Consider the following 19,055-nt stretch of genomic DNA (forward strand, 5'->3'; position numbering starts at 1 on the left):
AATTAGCAGAGACCACATTAATATTCTAAAGAAAATAAGTTGTAGAATCAAAGATTAGTTAGGATAAAATATTTGTTTCAAGATTTATATGCGAAGAACATTGCCAAATGTTATTCACTGAGCAAACATTCACAGTACCCATTTTGTGACTTGGCACTGTGTTGAAGTAAAAAAAAAAGCCACGTAGGAGCATACAACATTTATTATCTAATAAGGCAATTTCTCTGTAAATAATAACCAAATTATTCATTTTAGAGATAACAGATGGGTATACTTACATTAGCCAAACACTATTTTGGAAGAAGTAATGGGCTCTGATATGCAAAAAAATTATTTTTAAAGTCCTAATAAAGGCCTTAAACCAAGAACCATACACAAGTGATTATAAGCTATCCTTGATTTTAACATATTTACTCATACTTTTTTTTTTTTTTACTCATACTACTACAGAAACCCAAAAGCCATCTTTTAGATGCTGATTTAATAAAGATAGTACCACACAGCCAAAACTTTTATTTCTAGTACCTTCAGAGAGGTGATATTATAAAACCTATCTCCCTGTGCAGATTACTGAAGATAATAAAAGCATCAGCCAACGATGAAAGGCTTGGGCTTGGGTATAAGTACTGGTTTCCAAGCTAAAGAGATGAGGGGATTCTGCCTGTTTCTTTGCCAACTTTTTTATGCTGACGAGACTGGGTCATTTTAAGAAATAATGTCTGTATAAACCAATTATAGATTTCATAAATGTTTTTAGCCCTCTAATAATAGAAATCCTTTATCCCTAAATAGCTCTATTATTGGACTTGCTACATTTAACTTCCAAACATTTTCAGTGACATACTTCTATTAAAAGTGAAGACTTGCCTTTATTCAGTCAAGTAGCAAACAAAAACCACTTAAGACAGGTTACCAAGAAACAGTGATAAGACACAAACACCACTAATTTTTTTTTAAACCTTCATCTAAAATCTTTACCAATATTTGAACCAGTGTTTGCTAAAATGCATGTTGCAACTCATTAGTACGTTGTGAAATCACTTTAGAATAAAATAAATTCATTATAAGCATTCCACATTAACATCGCTAATGAACATTTCAGTTGTATGTGGGTAGGTGGTGTGTGATTGGGCTGCGCTGTATAATGTACTCTTACTTGGTTCAAAACATTTGAAATCCATTAATTTAGAGTGCACGATAATGACATATATGGCATATGCCTTTCTAATAGCCCAGAAACCTGAGATTTCATTGCTTATATTTGCTAAGTGAGCATTAAGATCAATAACCAAAGTTTGAATATATAGATTTATCTATGCCAGTTACTACAAATAAAATTTAAACAGAATAGTAAAAAAAAAAAAAAAAATTAAAAACAATCCCCTGTATGATCAAAAATGAGTATTGAACTTTCCGAAATTTAAAAATAGATAAAATGTATTATTTACATACATCTTAACACTTCGAGAATTAGATCAGGGTCTGTGGTCAGTTTTTTTATTTCTTCCATATTGGCAACTGTCCAAATTGGGATGAACTGATCACTGTCCATTTGAGATATCAAGTAAAGATCCTTTGACAAATTTTCTCTAAAAGAAATAAACAGAAGGTAGCAACAGTCCTATAAAACAAGCAATTCTTAAAATCCAACTAAAGAAAAAAGGTGTCTTAGTCATGACTGTCACTAAGTCTAAGGGAACAGAATTAGGTTATCAGAAATAACACACTGATCTATGAAATGTTCGGTTAAAAAGATCCAACATAACATGTGACGGATAAAGTCTAAACTTCCTGAAAATTTGAGTCAAGTCCCCAAACGCATCTGGATCAATAGTTTTGGACAAGGGATCAAAAAGAATTATATAAATATAGAAAGAAGTTTTACTATTAAATTTAAAAGCATGTTGCAAAAAATCACATACAGTGTAGTTCCATTTTATAAACACTTTGTCATTAATTTCTAACATACATATGGGAAAAATTATAGTTTAAACCATGGATTGGATCATGGAAGATTTTTAATTTCTGAATGTCTGCATTTTTAATAAGCATGTTTGACTTTTGTAATTTAAAACACATACTTTAAAATTAAGACAGGACAATCTTTAAGATAAAGAAAGTAAAAATACTTCTATCTTTACACATAAAATCTTTTTAAACAAACCTGAAGTAAAAATCACACTCCTAACCTGTTATTCACATCAAATCTTTTTTGAAGCAGCCTGGTTATTTATAAATAGCTAGATGCCTTTGCTGAAAAACTACCTTCTCAATGAGGCCTACTTTGACTACCATACTTAAAAATCCAACCACCCAGGGACTTCTGATTCCCCTTCCTTTACTCCTCTGCTCTATTTTTCTATAGCACTTACCACCTAACATACTTATAAGCTGCTTATTATGTTTACTGTTTTGTCTCCCTCAGCCAAAACGTATCTGTGTTTTGTTCAGTGATGTTTCTCAGAGGCCTGTTGTTGTTAGTTGCCCTCAAGCCAATCTAACTCCTGGCAACCCCATGAGTGCAGGGTAGAACTGCTCCATAGGGTTCTCTAGGCTGTGACCTTTTGAAAGCAGATTGCCATGCCTTACTTCTAAGGAGTCTTTGAGTGGGTTTAACTGCAGCCTTCTGGTTAGTAGTTCAGCGCTTAACCATTTGCACCACCTTTGGGGACACCTTTCAAAGGCCTAGTGCCTGGCAAAGAGTAGGCTCGAAAGTCTTTACATTCAAATTACATTAAAATAGTAATTATTTTTGGTTACTAATGTCAACAAGTCGTGGTTATCTGTTTTGGGGGTGAAAAAGCAAATAGAGAAGATATCAGTAAAGGTTAAACTCACCAACATAAAAAGAGAAACGTGCTGTATCTGCCTAACAAGATACTCATTCAATAATCTGAATGCTTCAAAAGCCAGCATAGCAGGGGCAGGGGTTTGGGGACCATGGTTTCAGGGTACATGTAGGTCAATTGGCATAATAAATTCTATTAAGAAAATATTCTCCATCCCACTTTGGAGAGTGGCATCTGGGGTCTTAAACGCTAGCAAGCGGCCACCTAAGATGCGTCAATTAGTCTCAACCCACCTGGAGCAAAGCAGAATGGAGAACACCAAAGACACAAGGTAATTATGAGCCCAAGAGACAGAAAGGGCCACATAAATCAGAGGCTACATCAGCATGAGACCAGAAGAACTAGATGGTGCCTGGCTACAACTGATGACAGTCCTGACAGGGAACACAATAGAGAATCCCTGATGGAGCAGGAGAGCAGTGGGATGCAGACCTCAAATTCTTATAAAAATACCAGACTTAATGGTCTGACTGGGACTAGAAGGACCTCAGAGGTCATGGTCCCCAGACCTTCTGTTAGCCCAAGACAGGAACCACTTCCAAAGCCAACTCTTCAGACAGAGACTGGACTGGACTATGGGACAGAAAATGATACTGGTGAGGAGTGAGCTTCTTGGCTCAAGTAGACACATGAGACTATGTGGGCAGCTCCTGTTTGAAGGGAGGATGAGAAGGCAGACAGGGACAGAAACTGGCTGAATGGACATGGAAATACAGGGTGGAGAGAAGGAGTGTGCTGTCTCATTATGGGAAGAACGACTAGGAGTATACAGCAAGGTTTGTAAAAATTTTTGTACGGGAGACTGATTTGTAAACTTTCACTTAAAGCACAATTTTAAAAAAAGGATTCATTTAGAAGCTAAAAATAAAAGAACCGTGAACATGATCTCTGCATAAAAAATTGTGGCCGAAATCAATTCTGACTTTTAGTACGTGTATCAAAACCCTACCATCTCAGAAGTAAATCAGGTTAATGGATATAACATATAGGAACTGACTTGATAAGTAGTAATGGTAATTCTGCTGAGCTACAAATATCAACTGCCCAGCTGATTTGAACTGTATCACAGTTCTGGGCAGGATGCATTAAATCTTGATAAGCCAGAGCTCCCACTCCAACAATTAAAAAAGCTTGGATCAATTACAAATACTGTGTTTGAAGAAATTAGCTGTGGAAGCTCTGATGACAAGATAACTAAAATTCCAGAAAGACAATCTTTCCTTGAGGGTATCTGTAGATCCTGGCCCCATGGGACTCCACTGGGTGACAGAAATCTGCAGAAGTTTAGGGAACTGCATAGGACTAGCATTATTAATTGGAAACCAGAGGAGCTGATTTTCCCCATAGATGTTTCCTGAGGTCTAAAGAGGAAGATGGGAAACTGGGAGCCAAGCTGAAAAGGCAGAGTGAAATCTCTGTGGTTTTATGATTAAGGCCCAGTGGAAGGAGGAGACTTGTATCAAATACCAGACAGGCCTCCTCCACGAAACATTTGCCAGATTGTGAACCTGTGTGGGGTAAAAGGAAGCCCCGGTGGCATAGTGGTTAAGTGCTACGGCTGCTAGCCAAAGGGTCAACAGTTTGAATCCACCAGGTGCTCCTTGGAAACTCTATGGGGCAGTTCTATTCTGTCCTATAGGGTTGGTATGAGTCAGAATCGACTTGACAGCACTGGGTTTGGTTTTGGGGGGTAAAAAGCTAAAGAGCTAATTCAAACCTCTAAAGAACAGAACTAGATCTCCTTCAGTATTCAGAACTGAGGTGACAGAGAACTGCCAGGATCTAAATCAAAAGCCTGGAACGGCCATGCCTAAGAAACAAATAAGAGGTAGAATGAGTCTAATTAAGATGGCCTGCTCAGCTCTGACCCAGCTCAATTCTTGGTTGGATTGAAACAATCAACATATCCCTCTGTCATGGACTGAACTGTGTCCCCCAAAAAGATATGTTCAAGTTCTAACCCCTGTAACCTGTGAATGTAACCGTAACTGGAAATACGGTCTTTGAAGATGTTATCAGTTGGGTTAATAAGAGGTCATACTGGAGTAATCTGAGTCTTAATCCTGTATGATTGGTGCCCTTATAAAAGAAAAGATACGCACAGACAGAGAGACAGCGAAGAACGCCAGGTGATGCTGCAGCAGCCAAGGAATGCCTAGAGCTACTAGGTGCTAGGAGAGAAGGATAGAATAGATTCTTCCTCAAGCCTCGGAAGGAATCTACATAGCCAACACTCTGATCTTGGGCTCTCAGCCTTCAGAGCTGTGAGACTATAAGTTTCTGTTTTGCAAACCATTTGGTTTGTGGTATTTTGTTATGGCAGCCCCGGGAAAACCATACACAGTCTATCTGCCAAATAGAAGAAAGCACAAACCCTCTCTAGAGGGAAAAATGTCATTTGCAGCATCTATGGTTCTTTTATATGTAATGTCCAGCAAACAATCAAAGCTTACAAGACATGTATAAAGACAGAAAACTGTGACAGAAAACCAAAAGGAAAAAAACAAGATAAGCAGATCCACAAATGATCCAGATACCGGCATTAGCAAGCAAGGATTAAAAAAATTTTTTTTAATTGTTAAAGAAAATGAATTGCATCATAGGCACAACTGACTAGAGAAAAGCCAAGAGGCTCTTGCTTTTAACCTACGGCCTGTACAATTACTTGAAAGCAAAGAGTAAATGGGAGGGTGAAGAAATGGGAGATAATAAGGATGAAAAATAAAATGAACCTGAGTTGGGAGTGTTCAATATATAAAGAAATGAAAATGTCTAGAATAAAATTCAGGTTTCTGGCTTGAAAATTCGGTTTACTAGTAGTGCCATCCACCAGACAGAAAAAACTGAAGACATTACATTTGCACGCATACCCAAACTTCTGTTTATTTTGGGACAGTTTTAGCATATAAATGGGAGCCCTGGTGGCACAATGCTTAAGAGCTTAACTGCTAATCCACCAGGTGTTCCTTGGAAACTCTACAGAGCAGTTCTACTCTGTCCTACAGGGTCACTAGTCGGAATTGACTCAAAAGCAATGGGTTAGACGGGTCAAACTATAAATGAAGTCCCTGACTGGTACAAAAGGTTAATGTGCATGACTACTAACTGAAAGACTGGAGGTCTGTGTCCACCCACAGGTGCCTCAGAGGAAAAGTCTGGTGATCAACTTTTGAAAAATTGGCCATTGAAAACCTTATGGGGCACGGTTCTGCTCTAACACACACAGTGTCACCGTGAGTCAGAATCAACTCAACAGCAAGTGATAGGCAGGCAGTAGTAAGCTGTAAATGTACCTAAATAATTCTTATCTATAAATAAGACATCTTAATTGAAACGTTTGTCTAAAAGGACCCTTTCTTTAGTAGAAGGCATTGGTAATAAAAATTCTATGCCCATCCATCAGTCTTGCTAAAAAGTAACTCTGATGAAAAGTTTTAAGAGCCAACTACTAAAAAAAAATAATTAAGAGATAACCACTTTTGTGAGAACCCTAAACTTAAAGGTGATAATAGTGAAGATAACCAACAGACTCAATATCTCCCTAACTAGAAGAAGTTTTCTGCATATTCAGCTGGAGACTACACCTTTTAGTTAATAAATATACTGAAGAAATATCAAAACACATCACTAAAGGGAAATGAGATAATCACCATTCTTCCAACCCATTTCATGGATATCTTACATCTACTGACCAAACAATTCAAAAAAGGGGGAAGATCAATAAAAAAAATGATTGTGTACCGCGAAAAACAGAATTCTAATTGTTTCTTCAGACATTCTTTTAGGTCTTCCGTAGAAATGGCTGAATTGGTTTCTCCTAACGGTAGAAACAAGAAAAAAAATTAATACCAAATAACCAAAATGTTGAACCTTATATATTACTGTACTTAGAATACTAAAAGCACTTGACTTCCATGTTGTAAAACACTGACCTAAACACTTTGACACTATTTATTAAAGGAACTATTTGTTCCTTTAATAAAAACGCAAAGAACAAAAGTAACAGTACTTTAATTTGAAGACTGGAAGTAGTTAAACCAAGTGGGTAATATATTTAAAAAACACATACCACATCCCTGTTAGTGACAGTAAATCTGACGTTAGTCACACTCCTTAAACTTTTATCTTGTTATACTCTTTTCTACTCATTCCTTGATTTTTGAATGCACTCTACCTCACTAAGCATGTTTAAAGCATTCAGAGGACTAGATCAACTATGCAACAGTCTTTTATCTTCTCTATTATTTTAACACAGAACCCACCCAGCAAAAAACCCAGTGCCGTACACACAGAACATAAGACCTTTTTTGGACTCTAAGTCTGGAAAACCATCGCTCTTATAAGAATTACACAAAACACTACAAACTAAAAGCATAAAATTTGTCTTCTTTTTAAAAAGCATTAATGATAATATAGGCTAAATTTCTTACAAATACACACACAATAGGGTGCATGCAAGGCTAAATAAAATTTGTGCATGATTTTACAATTAACTTGTCATATTACTCAAGAACCAAAGTGATATAAGACACTACTAAGTTTCATTAAAAACGAATATAAGGAACTATTTCTACGTATATACAATCCTAATAAAAAATTCATCCATCAAAATGCTAGCTAAAGAGCAATCAATTAATTTAATCTTTCAATGTCATTTACAACAAACACATTAAAATACCGACAGATTGCCACATCACTTACACCAACTCTATTCAAAGTAGTTGGGTATGGTAACAGGTAGGGAGCAGAACTTACCACCCTAAATTATTACAGGTATCCCCCCCGCCCCTACTTTTTGAAAGCTTGCTTTACACCACTTCACTTCTAAGAAAGACCTACATTAGCTACCTGATTTTGCTAACTGAAAGAAATCCAAAGAGGATTCTCGCTTTTACCAAAAAAGGGGAAAAGCTGAAATAGCATTCAGTAAGCTGAAATAACATTCAGTTTGTTTTGCAGCTAGCTGTTAAAGTGGCAGCATGCATCCCAAGCAGTGAGAGCAGGGTCGTCCAGCTCCTTCCCCAGAAACTACTCTCAGCATCCAGCCGCCACAGCTCTGGACTGTGTCTGTGAGCATATGCGCTTCATCTCAATTTATTTTGTGCATCTGTTAGCGAGATGTGTCCTGAGGTATCAGAAAAGCCTAAGAAAGCTCGTAAGGGTTTTTATATGCTATTTGGCATGATTTAGTAGGTTATTTTTCGGGTCTGGGAATTTTCAAAAAATTTTCCCATATAAATTCATGGTAATTGCCTCTTCTCTTTATGCCATTTTGGCTTAAAAAGGTTCCATAGGAAGGCTCTATTTTTGGATAGCGAGGGAAACCTGTATGTGGAAATACCATCTCCCTCTTCTTTAGAAATCAATTTACAAGCCAGAAGACCTTAGAAATCTAGTCCAGACTTTTATAATGCATAAGGAAATGGAGGACAAAGGTTTATATATCTTGACAGAAGTCACAGAGCTATTTATAAACAGAAACACAGGTAACTACTCCCTGTTACACTTATTTTTTCAAAGAGACCCTTTAGAAACTAGATGAAAATAAAATCAGGTAGTCAGGGTGTATGGACCATATTCAGTGTCTTAAATTTCATCCACTTTAAATCCATGTGACTACTAATCCATACTGATTCAATCCATGTGAGAAAAGCACATTTCACAAGCTGAAGTGTAACAGAATCCATGTTTTTAATATAGCCTTTTTCTCAAAATTAATACTTGCAATTTCACATTCATAAATATATTTCACTCCGACAAAAGGGTCAGGAAAACTGATAGAACCTGCATTCTTCCAACTAGTAGACTGAGAAACTTAGACCTTGAAAGACTGTAATTTAGGTCTCTTTTAACCATTCTGACTATTTTTATTTCCTGTTAATCTTTCATTTCATGCTTTCCTTTAATACCAAAACCCATCGCCGTTGAGCCGATTTCGACTCATAGCGACCCTACAGGACAGAACAGAACTGCCCCATAGTTTCCAAGGCTATAATCTTTATAGGAGCAGGCTGTGAGTTCGAACTGCCAACCTTTCTGTCAGCAGCCAAGTGCTTAACCACTGCGCCACCAGGGCTCCTTAAAGTAAACATTTTTCTTAAATTACAAATTTCATGTTTGGGTATTTGAAAACAGTATTTATAACCATCACCTTTCATTAACATTAGCTTCCTTAAAAATAAGAAAACCAACTGAGTAATACCATTGGGTAAGCACTGTACCTAAAGAACTTGGTAGTCTGGATCAATGCAATGATAAACAGACTGAGGGAGGGAGGAAAGCTAGGATACTGAATTCTCATTTTACCAATAAACCATAAAGTTTACCAGAAACATCGTATATTTGGTAATTGAGATCTTCTGGTCCTAAAATCATTCCATCAGTTGATTCTTCAATGCCTGCGGCATTTCTTGTGGTTTCACAAGACGTAGAATACATTACTTCATATTCCTTACACATATCATCTGAAAGCTCTGAATTGCCTGTATTAAAAGAAAACTATCAAAAATTAATAGAAGTTCTTTAAATTCCATGTCCAGAAACTCTGGGCTGCATGTCTTCTATAACAAGATTTCAAGGAATTCTACCAGTTGGGAAAATGTCTACATGTTTTAAGAGTTAATGCCTAGAAGTAAGTTTTGACCATTATAGGGAAGCTAAAATGATTAACAATAGGTAACACTTACAAAGCATTATGTATCAAAATTCCCCAAGTTTTATTCATTTAATTTCAGAAAATCCTATGACATAGGTAATTATTATGATTTCTGTTTTACAGATGAGGAAACAAATCCCAAGAAGTACATCATTTGTCAAAGATCAAACAGTGAGTTAACAGCAGAGTCAATAATGGTAAATCAAAACTCATCTAGAAAGACCATTAAGAAATGAGTTTGATGCTAGACCCACACACACACAGCCACTATATGCAACCAGTGACAATCCATTCATGGTGAATATAAATGAGAATTGTATATGAACTACATATCATCATTATAAATGTATTTAATTAAATAATCCAAGGATGTATTCCAAAATTCTATAAATTGGTTTTGCCATACGGTTTAACTGAAATGTGATTTGTTCTGATGAAATATTTAGGACTTACCCTCAAGATGAGACCCTGATGTGGCTGCTGTTTCATGCCAAGAACTTTCTGTTCCATCGGTTACTGGCGTGGCATCAGTATTTCCAGAAGGAATTTCTTGCCATACTTTGGCATTAGGATTTAAACCTGTTCCTTTAGATGTTACCTGCTAAATAATCAAAGGATCTATTTGTATATTTAAAAAAAAAAAAATTCATGCACTGAAAATTCAAACTTACTTAAATATCAAAATTAACTAATAATAAAAAATAAAATCATAAACTTCTAAATAACTACCATATTAAGGATATCCAGAATAGAAGGTGATACCTCCCATTTTCTCATTAAGATTTTTAAAAAGCTTTTTTGACCAACTTGAGAACATAAATCTTAAGGAGATGAGCTTGAAATATGTCTACATATAAAATTTAGCTAGCTATACATTTAAAAATATATCTTATAGGCATTTATTTTATTTATTACAAAAACACTGCTTTCTTCCAGCTTACTCACAAATGTAAGAAAAATTTTAATCAAACCATTCACATATCTTTGACAGTGTGTGTGTACGTAAATTTTTGAGTTATCTAGAGCAATTTTCCAAGTGTATATAATTTCTTATCGTCATCTAAGCTGTGACAGAGAATGAATCTCTAAATGATTCCATCATTGGAAATATTATCACAGGTCAAAAATAGTCATCTGCCTTAATTAGAATGTTTTTTACACTTGTTCTGAAGTGTGTATTCTTGATGCCCACAACATAACTATTGAACATATTGCCTTTTAAAGTGATCTTTTGCGTACATTATCTAATCACAGGCACATATGGACATGAAAAGTAGAAATGGAGCATGTGTGGAGAAATAAGAGTATTATATTACTCTTAGAAACAGGAAGAAAGCAAAAGAAGGGTGGGATGCACTTCCCACATCATCTAGCCAAACAACAGGGCTTCATCCTTCAATGAAGCTTTGAAAAGTTCACTCCCTCTCTAGAAACTTTCTTTTTTAAATAATTTTTATTGTGCTTTAAGTGAAAGTTTACAAATCAAGTCAGTCTCTCACATAAAAACCTTTATGCACATTGCTACATACTCCCAATTACTCACCCCCTAATGAGACAGCCCGCTCTCTCCCTCCACTCTCTTTTTGTGTCCATTTCACCAGCTTCTAATCCCCTCCACCCTCTCATCTACCCTCCAGGCAGGAGACGCCAACACAGTCTCAAGTGTCCACCTGATCCAAGAAGCTCACTCCTTACCAGCATCCCTCTCTAACCCATTGTCCAGTCCGATCCATATCTGAAGAGTTGGCTTCAGGAATGTTTCCTGTCCTGGACCAGCAGAAGGTCTGGGGGCCATGACCACCGGGGTCCTTCTAGTCTCAGTCAGACCATTAAGTCTGGTCTTTTTATGAGAATCTGGGGTCTGCATCCCACTGCTCTGCTGCTCCCTCAGGGGTTCTCTGTTGTGTTCCCTGTCAGGGCAGTCATCAGTTGTAGCTGGGAACCATCTAGTTCTTCTGGTCTCAGGATGATGTAGTCTCTGGTTCATGTGTCTCTTTCTGTCTCTTGGGCTCGTAATTACCTTGTGTCCTTGCTGTTCTTCATTCTCCTTTGATCTAGATGGGTTGAGGCCAATTGGTGCATCTTAGATGACTGCTTGCTAGCGTTTAAGACACCAGATGCCACTCTTCGAAGTGGGATGCAGAATGTTTTCTTAATAGATTTTATTATGCCAATTGACTTAGATGTCCCCTGAAGCCATGGTCCCCAAACCCCTGCCCCTGCTACACTGGCCTTCAAAGCATTCAGTTTATTCAGAAAGCTTCTTTGCTTTTGGTTTAGTCCAGTTGTGCTGACCTCCCCTGTATTGTGTGTTGTCTTTCCCTTCACCTAAAGTAGTTCTTATCTACAATCTAATTGGTGAATACCCCCCCTCCCACCCTCCCTCCGCTCATAACCACAAAAGAATGTTTTCTTCTCAACAGAAACTTATTTTGATTGTCTTCTCAGCCCCAGGCCACTCCTCTAGACAGCAGAAGGTAGTTCCAAAGAACTGGGAATTAATTAACTCAAGCTTATGACCTGCAGATACTGGGAGCTACGCTTTCATGAAAAAAATAACTGGCATCCGCTGAGCCATTTATAAGAAGGTTGTCATAAATGCTCTGCCTGGAGGGAGTTCTTATCACTGGCTCAGGGGGTTCTTACCACGGCTCATGTTAAAAAACAAACAAACAAACAAAAAAAACACCTTAATGTATCATCAACACCCAAATATGGTCAACCAAAGCAGGGCTCTGGGTGGGCAGAAATGCATAGCCCCCAAAGAGATGCTGACTAAAGACTCAAAAGACTGAGCTTCTGTAAGGCCCAACTGTACTTCCAACAATTGTGTCCCACAAATTCCCCTGTATCTTTCTAATAAGCCAACTTTTTACTTAGTTTCTTTCTGTATGTTTCCATATTGTATAACTAACATGACTTATAGGGTATGTATGAACCCAAACCCATCAAAAACCAAATCAGTTGTCAAGTCGATCTCAACTCATAGCAACTCTACAGGACAGAGTAGAACTGCCGCATGGGGTTTCCAAAGAGCAGCTGATGGATGTGAACTGTCGACCTTTTGGTTAGCAGCCGAGCTATTAACCACTGTGCCACCAGAGCTCCAAGGAAGCAATATTATTTATTTATACCCTATTGCTTGCCATTTAGGGTCACTATGAGTCAAAATTGACTCAATGGCAGTGGGTTTTGGCTTTTGATTTTGCCTTCCATGTACGAGGCACTGGTGGTTCAGTGGTAAAATTCTCGTCTTCCATGCAGGAGGCCCAGGTTTGATTGCTGGCCAATGCACCTTATGCAGAGGCTTGTGTGTTGCTATGGTGCGAAACAGGTTTCAGTGGAGCTTCCAGACTAAGATCAACTAGGAAGAAAGGCCTGGTGATCTGAAAACTGAAAACCCTACGGATCACAACAGTCTGATCTGCAACCCATCATGGGAATGGTGGAGGACTGGGCAATGTTTTGTTTCAATGTGCATGGGGTCGTCAGGAGTCTAGGGCTGATGTGATGGCAGCTAACAAGTTTGCCATTTTTTAAAATCATTATTCTCTTTTATCAACTAAAAAGACAGGTTCTGAAAGCAAATTTGGGAGACAAAAGACAGACACAATGTCCTTTTCTGTGTCTAAGTTCCTTCATATCTTGGGAACAAGGGCTGAGCCTTAAAATGCTGGTAGTAGCGGAAAGTATTTTATCACTGATACTGTTTAGAATTGCCAGCTGTAGGATAATAAAAAGCATTCAATTTTATTATAGTTTTTAAATTATCTAAAGACAATACAAAGAGTACTGCTGGTGCAGTGGTTACCCTAAGTGCTCTGTTGATAACCAAAAGGTCGGCAATTCAAGCCCGCCAGCAGCTCAGTGGAAGAAAAGACGTGGTAATCTGTTCCAGTAAAGGTTATAGCCTAGGAAACCCTATAGGGCAGAAACGACTCAACACAACATCAGCAGCACACAACAACAACAGACAATACAGATTCTCTCATCACCTGAACCAAGAAGTATCCTGCTATATATCCCCACACCCAACAAGCCTTTGGTAGGATACTGCTTTGGAGCTGAGCTGACTAGCAAGTGAGACTTTGGAATTTAGGTGTAGCTTTATCTCTGACTGATAGCAGAAGAGAACTATGAAGAGCCTCTGATAGCCTAGCTCTCCTGCCATTTCATGAGAACAATATTTAATTCAGTATTAAGCATTTTTGATATAGAAAAACCTATATATTTACATATTTACCCTCCTTCCTTTCCCTCAATTTTAAGAAATACCAGGTATATCCCTATCCAAGAAAATGGCAGGTAGTAAGACAACAGTACTCAGTAACAGAAATCAAACTTCTGAATAAATAATATTTACTTATTCTGAATAAATACAGTGAAAGAGCATGAAATGCATTTAATAAATAAGATCCGTACCTGACAAAGATACAGTGAAAAGGCCATACACCTACTAGTTGTTAGCTGCCGTGGAGTTGATTCTAACTCATGGCAATCCCACTCTAGCAGGGTAGAACCGCCCTATCAGGTTTTCAAAGTTGTGTGACTCTTTACACCTACTAGAAACATTCCTAACTCATAGGATTGTTATGCATAGAAGCATGTGGTTAGTTAAGCAAAATACCCATTGCCAAGGAGCTGATTCCAACTCAAAGCGACCCTATAGGACACAGTAGAGCTGCCCCATTGGGTTGTTCCAAGGAGCAGCTGGTGAATTCAAACTGCCAACCTTCTGGTTAGCAGCCGAGCCCTTAACCACTGTGCCACCAAGAAGAGTCATTTGAAGACAGTTAATAATTACTATTGTACAGCTGAGTGTTCTGCCTCCAGAATCATACCTGAATTCAAAACTTAGCTCTATTGTGTAATCTTGGGGAAAATTCCTAACTCATTTGAGCCTCGTTTTTCTCGACTGTAAACTGAGATAAGAATTTCTGATTTTACGAATAAAATTATATTAACACCTGAAAAGCAGTCAGTACTCAGTATAAACATCTGTCTTTATACACACACACACACACACACAGTATGCTGGTTTTGAATGGAAAGCAATTCTGCTATCTTACCCTCAAAAGTATATTACAAAAACACCAACATACGACATCAAAATAACTGCAAGGTGAAGTTAAAAATTAGAAGTCAACTACTATGTCATAAAAAATTAGCTTTGAAAAAGTTTCCTGAATACAACCAAACACTTCGAGGGACAGAGTAGCAGGGGCAGGGATCTGGGGACCATGGTTTCGGAGGACATCTAGGCCAACTGGCGTAACAAAGTATATTAAGAAAAGGCTTTGCATCCCACTTTGGTGAGTGGCGTCCGGGGTCTTAAAAGCTAGCAAGTGGCTATCTAAGATACATCAACTGGTCTCAACCTACCTGGAGCAAAGGAAGATGACGAACACCGAAGACAAAGAGGAAAATATGAGCCCAAGAGACAGACTGGGCCACATAAACCAGAGACCCCATCAGCCTGGGACTGGGAGAACTAGATGGTGCCAAGCTACCACCAATGACTGCCTTGACAGGGAACATAACAGACAGTTCATGATGGAGCAGGAGAAAAGTGGGATGCAGACCTCCAATTCTAGTAAAAGACCAGACTTAATGGTCTGATTGAGACTGGAGGAACCCCAGAGGTCATGGCCCGAGATTCTCTTTTAGCCCAAAATTAAAACCATTCCCGAAGCCAACTCATCAGACAAAGATTAGACTGGACTATAAGACATAAGATGACGCTGGCGAGAAGTGTGCTTCTTAGCTCAGGCAGACACGTGAGACTAGGTGAGCAGCTCCTGTCTGGAGGCGAGGTGAGGAGGCAGAGGGAGACAGGAGCTGGTTGAATGGACACGGGAAATACAGGGTGGAAAGGAGGAGTGTGCTGTCACATTGTAGGGGGAGCAACTAACAATGTGTGTATACATTTTTGTAGGAGAAACTGACTTGAATTGTAAACTTCCACTTAAAGTGCAATAAAAAAAAGAAAAAAAAAAAAACCAGCTTTGAAGCAACAGATAAAAATCGCAAAAGACAGATGACTATAGAATAATATAAAACTGTGCGGCAAAAAACTAAAAACTAGAAAAACATCTGCAAATGTCACACACACACACACACACACACACACAAACCCATCGCCATCAAGTCAATTCCAACTCACAGTGACCCTATAGGACCATGGTGAACTGCCCCATATGGTTTTCCAGGAGCAGATGGTAGATTAGAACTGCCAACCTTTTGGTTAGCAGCCAGACACTTACTACTGCACCACCAGGCAAATGTGAGAGAGGACATAAAAGTTACATACACTGACTAGAAAAAGCCTCCAACAACTAAGTGCGAAGAATATAAAAATTCAAGGAAAAAAATTAACATATACATATGTACATTTGTATATATACAAATGGGAAGATAAAGTACCATTTTACATTTATTAAGTTAGCAAAACATTTAAAAATAATTCCCACATTGGCATAAAATTTTGCAATCTTACCTTTTACTGGAGAATGTATAAAATGGTACAACTCATATTTCCACCTATCAGCATTAGTTAAAAGAGCCAAGAAATGGAAATAAGCCAGTCAAACAAAATGTGGAATCAAGGAAATTTTAACATACTCACTTGGTAAAATATTACACAGCCATTCAAAATTAGAGATTGGGTCAATGAAATATGGGAAGTACCAAAATGGAAAAAGGTTCTCACATAATGGAGTGAAAGAAGCATAACCACCACAATGACAAAACACGTTAAGCATTTCCGTGGGCTAGCCTTTGTAATACTGAATATTTTATGGGTACCATCTATTTCTTACAACATCCCATAAGTACTATTGCCTCCCTTTTACAGATTATCCTGTTATATAACAGATCCACAGAGAAATAAGGCCCCAACTAAAAGACACACAGCCTGACTCCTGAAATAATGTTTTACCATACAATGATTACAACTCACACTGTATTACAACTGTATAAAGTATATAAACATATGAATAAAAAGTCGTGCTGGAAGGGAACACGATCTGCTACTTCTTATAAAGTATTCCCTTAAAATCTGCTTTCAGTCATAAAAACATTAAGCTTAAAAAAATGTATTGCATCAGGAATTTTTCATTCCTGGGCATAAATGACAGTATCTAGTACGTTAAAATAAAAGATTATTTTGTGCCTTTCTAAGTCCTCGATATACATACATTCTAGTTTTAAATGTAAACTACATGAATATTGACCATTTTCTCTGATCATCATTCTTGCATCTCAGACCTTTCAAGAATCATTTTCCTTCTTCCCGAAGGACATCATCCAGAATTTTTTTAGTGAAGATCTGTTGGTGGTAAACTCTCTGAAGTTGTGGTTTCTCTGAAAATAGCTTTATTTTTACCCTCTACGCTTGCCATATATAGAATTCTGGTTAGACATATATTTCCTTTCAAGCACATTAAAGATATTCCACTGTTTTCTGGTTTGTACTATTGCTGATAAGAAATCAGCCATCTGTCTGGATGTCCGTCATTCCCATACTCTCTGGATGCTTAATCTTTGTCATTGGTATTTTACAGTTTTGCTAGTATAAGTCTAAGTGTGCAATTCTTTATTATTTATTCTACTTAGGATCCAGAGGGCTTCTTGGCATCTGATCTATCTTTTATCAATTCTGGAAAATTCAAAGTCATTACCTCTTCAAAAGTTCCTCTCCACCATCTGCTCTATTATTTCCTTCTGGAGCTCCAATAAAAAATGTGTCACACCTTCTATGTTCCAAATCTCAATTTCTTTCCTATTTTCCATTTCTTTATCTCTCAGGATTACATTCTAAGCAATTTGGGATTTTTCTCCCAGTTCATCAATTCTCTCTTTAGGTGTTTATAAGTTGCTACGCAACCTGTCCGCTGTTCCTAAGTTTCCTTTTCCTATTTTTCATTTCTTAAAGTTTCTTTTGGGGGAGGCAGAGCCAAGATGGCTGTATCGACAGACGCTTCCAGCGAGCCCTCTTTACAACAAAGACCAAAAAAAACAAGTGAAATGAGTATATTTGTGACAAACTGGGAGCCCTGAGCATCAAAGGCAAGCTTAGACAACAAGCTGAGGGGCAGGGGGAGGTAGAGGCCATTCAGAAGCGGAGAGGAGTTATCGGACCGGAATCGCAGGGAGCCCTCAGGCACCATTTCCAGGGCTGAGGGAGTGGCAGGCTGGCACTAGTGTTCGGGTGCAGTTTCCTCAGGAAGAAGCAGCCTGACGCACAGCCTGCTCACACCTCCGGAACCTGAGAAGAACGGCGCTCTCGGCAAAACCTAAATACTTGCGTATATTTTATCATACCCCCCCCTCCCCAAACCAGCTTCAGCAGCTGAATCCCTGGGCCTGAGATAGGCCCTGTTGAGCACCTACAGCCATCCTCCCGGCCTTGGGGAAGGAAAAAATTTGCAATTGGGAGTAAAAGATAATTTGCTACCTCCATTAACCAGCGGAACTCCGAACGGAAGTGGCTCCTGTCCAGGCATAAACCGTCCGTGGACCTTGAGCACCTTTCCCTTCTGGATAGACCTGTGTGGGCCTATTTCGGGAGAACAGGCCCTTATTAGCAAACTCCAACCATTTCAGCTATGCAGTAGAGAGGTAGGTGTCTGACGTTTCACATTGCTTTGCCTATTAAACAAGGTCCTCACCTACCCACATAAGGGACCTAAGGACTGGTAGCTCCATTAAGGTCACCCAGTCACCCACAACAGGGGTCCAAAGATAACTGGTACCTCCCAGTCCTTACAACCAAAAACTTTGGGTGCCCATGGTCCGTCTGCAGAACCCACCCACCTGTGTGCTCTAGGAAACAGGGACGCTCTTTCCTCAGAAACACCTGGGGGTCCCTCTCAGCCCCCTACCTTGTTCAGAGCAGGACTCCCTGGTGCAATCAGATACTGGTATATATGCCAATCACCCCTGCCCGTCTAAGACTGTAGGACAGAGTCTGTACGACACACTTGATGATCAGCTACCTGGAAACCTGAGCTGAATTCATACAAGAAAATTGAATGGACTCCTAGACTGATATACCTGATAACAGCTCTAGCCAGCTGGGGACAGGACATCAGAGCTCCAAAGGCGAAAATAATCAAGCTAGCTCACTCAAGCAACCCATAGGGTTATACCAAAACAAAAAAAAGCAAACAGCTACGACACAGTAAGCAAGCATAAACTAATGCAATAACTTACAGATGGCTCAGAGACAAGAGTCAATATCAAGTCACATAAAGAAACAGACCATGATCACCTCAATAGACTCTCAAAACAAAGAATCCAGGGATCTTCTAGATGAAAGTGCATACCTGGAATTACCAGATGCAGAATACAAAAGTTTAATATACAGAACCCTTCAAGACATCAGGAAGGAAATGAGGCAATACGCAGAACAAGCCAAAGAACACACAGATAAAGCAACTGAAGAAATTAGAAAGATTATTCAGGAACATACTGAAAAGTTTAATAAGCTGGAAAAATCCACAGACAGACAGCAATCAGAAATTCAGAAGATTAACAATAAAATTACAGAA

General features: G+C 38.5%; 1 protein-coding gene across 4 annotated transcripts in view; it reads right to left on the reverse strand.

Moving 5' to 3' along the window:
* Window positions 1-19,055, reverse strand: part of LARP4 (La ribonucleoprotein 4) — an 89,199-nt gene that overhangs the window by 38,119 nt on the left and 32,025 nt on the right. For 3 of the 4 annotated variants that reach the window (XM_010596559.3, XM_010596547.3, XM_010596564.3), the window contains exons 2-5: window positions 9,958-10,105; window positions 9,176-9,331; window positions 6,591-6,666; window positions 1,453-1,589 (exon numbers count right to left, since the gene is read on the reverse strand). In XM_010596559.3, the coding sequence (XP_010594861.1) occupies window positions 1,453-1,589; window positions 6,591-6,666; window positions 9,176-9,331; window positions 9,958-10,105 (517 nt within the window). The remainder of the gene's footprint in view (window positions 1-1,452; window positions 1,590-6,590; window positions 6,667-9,175; window positions 9,332-9,957; window positions 10,106-19,055) is intronic. The other variant, XM_010596553.3, reaches the window with a different exon arrangement.

Source organism: Loxodonta africana, chromosome 4 (assembly GCF_030014295.1).
Source record: "Loxodonta africana isolate mLoxAfr1 chromosome 4, mLoxAfr1.hap2, whole genome shotgun sequence".
NCBI classification, from domain to species: Eukaryota; Metazoa; Chordata; class Mammalia; order Proboscidea; family Elephantidae; genus Loxodonta; species Loxodonta africana.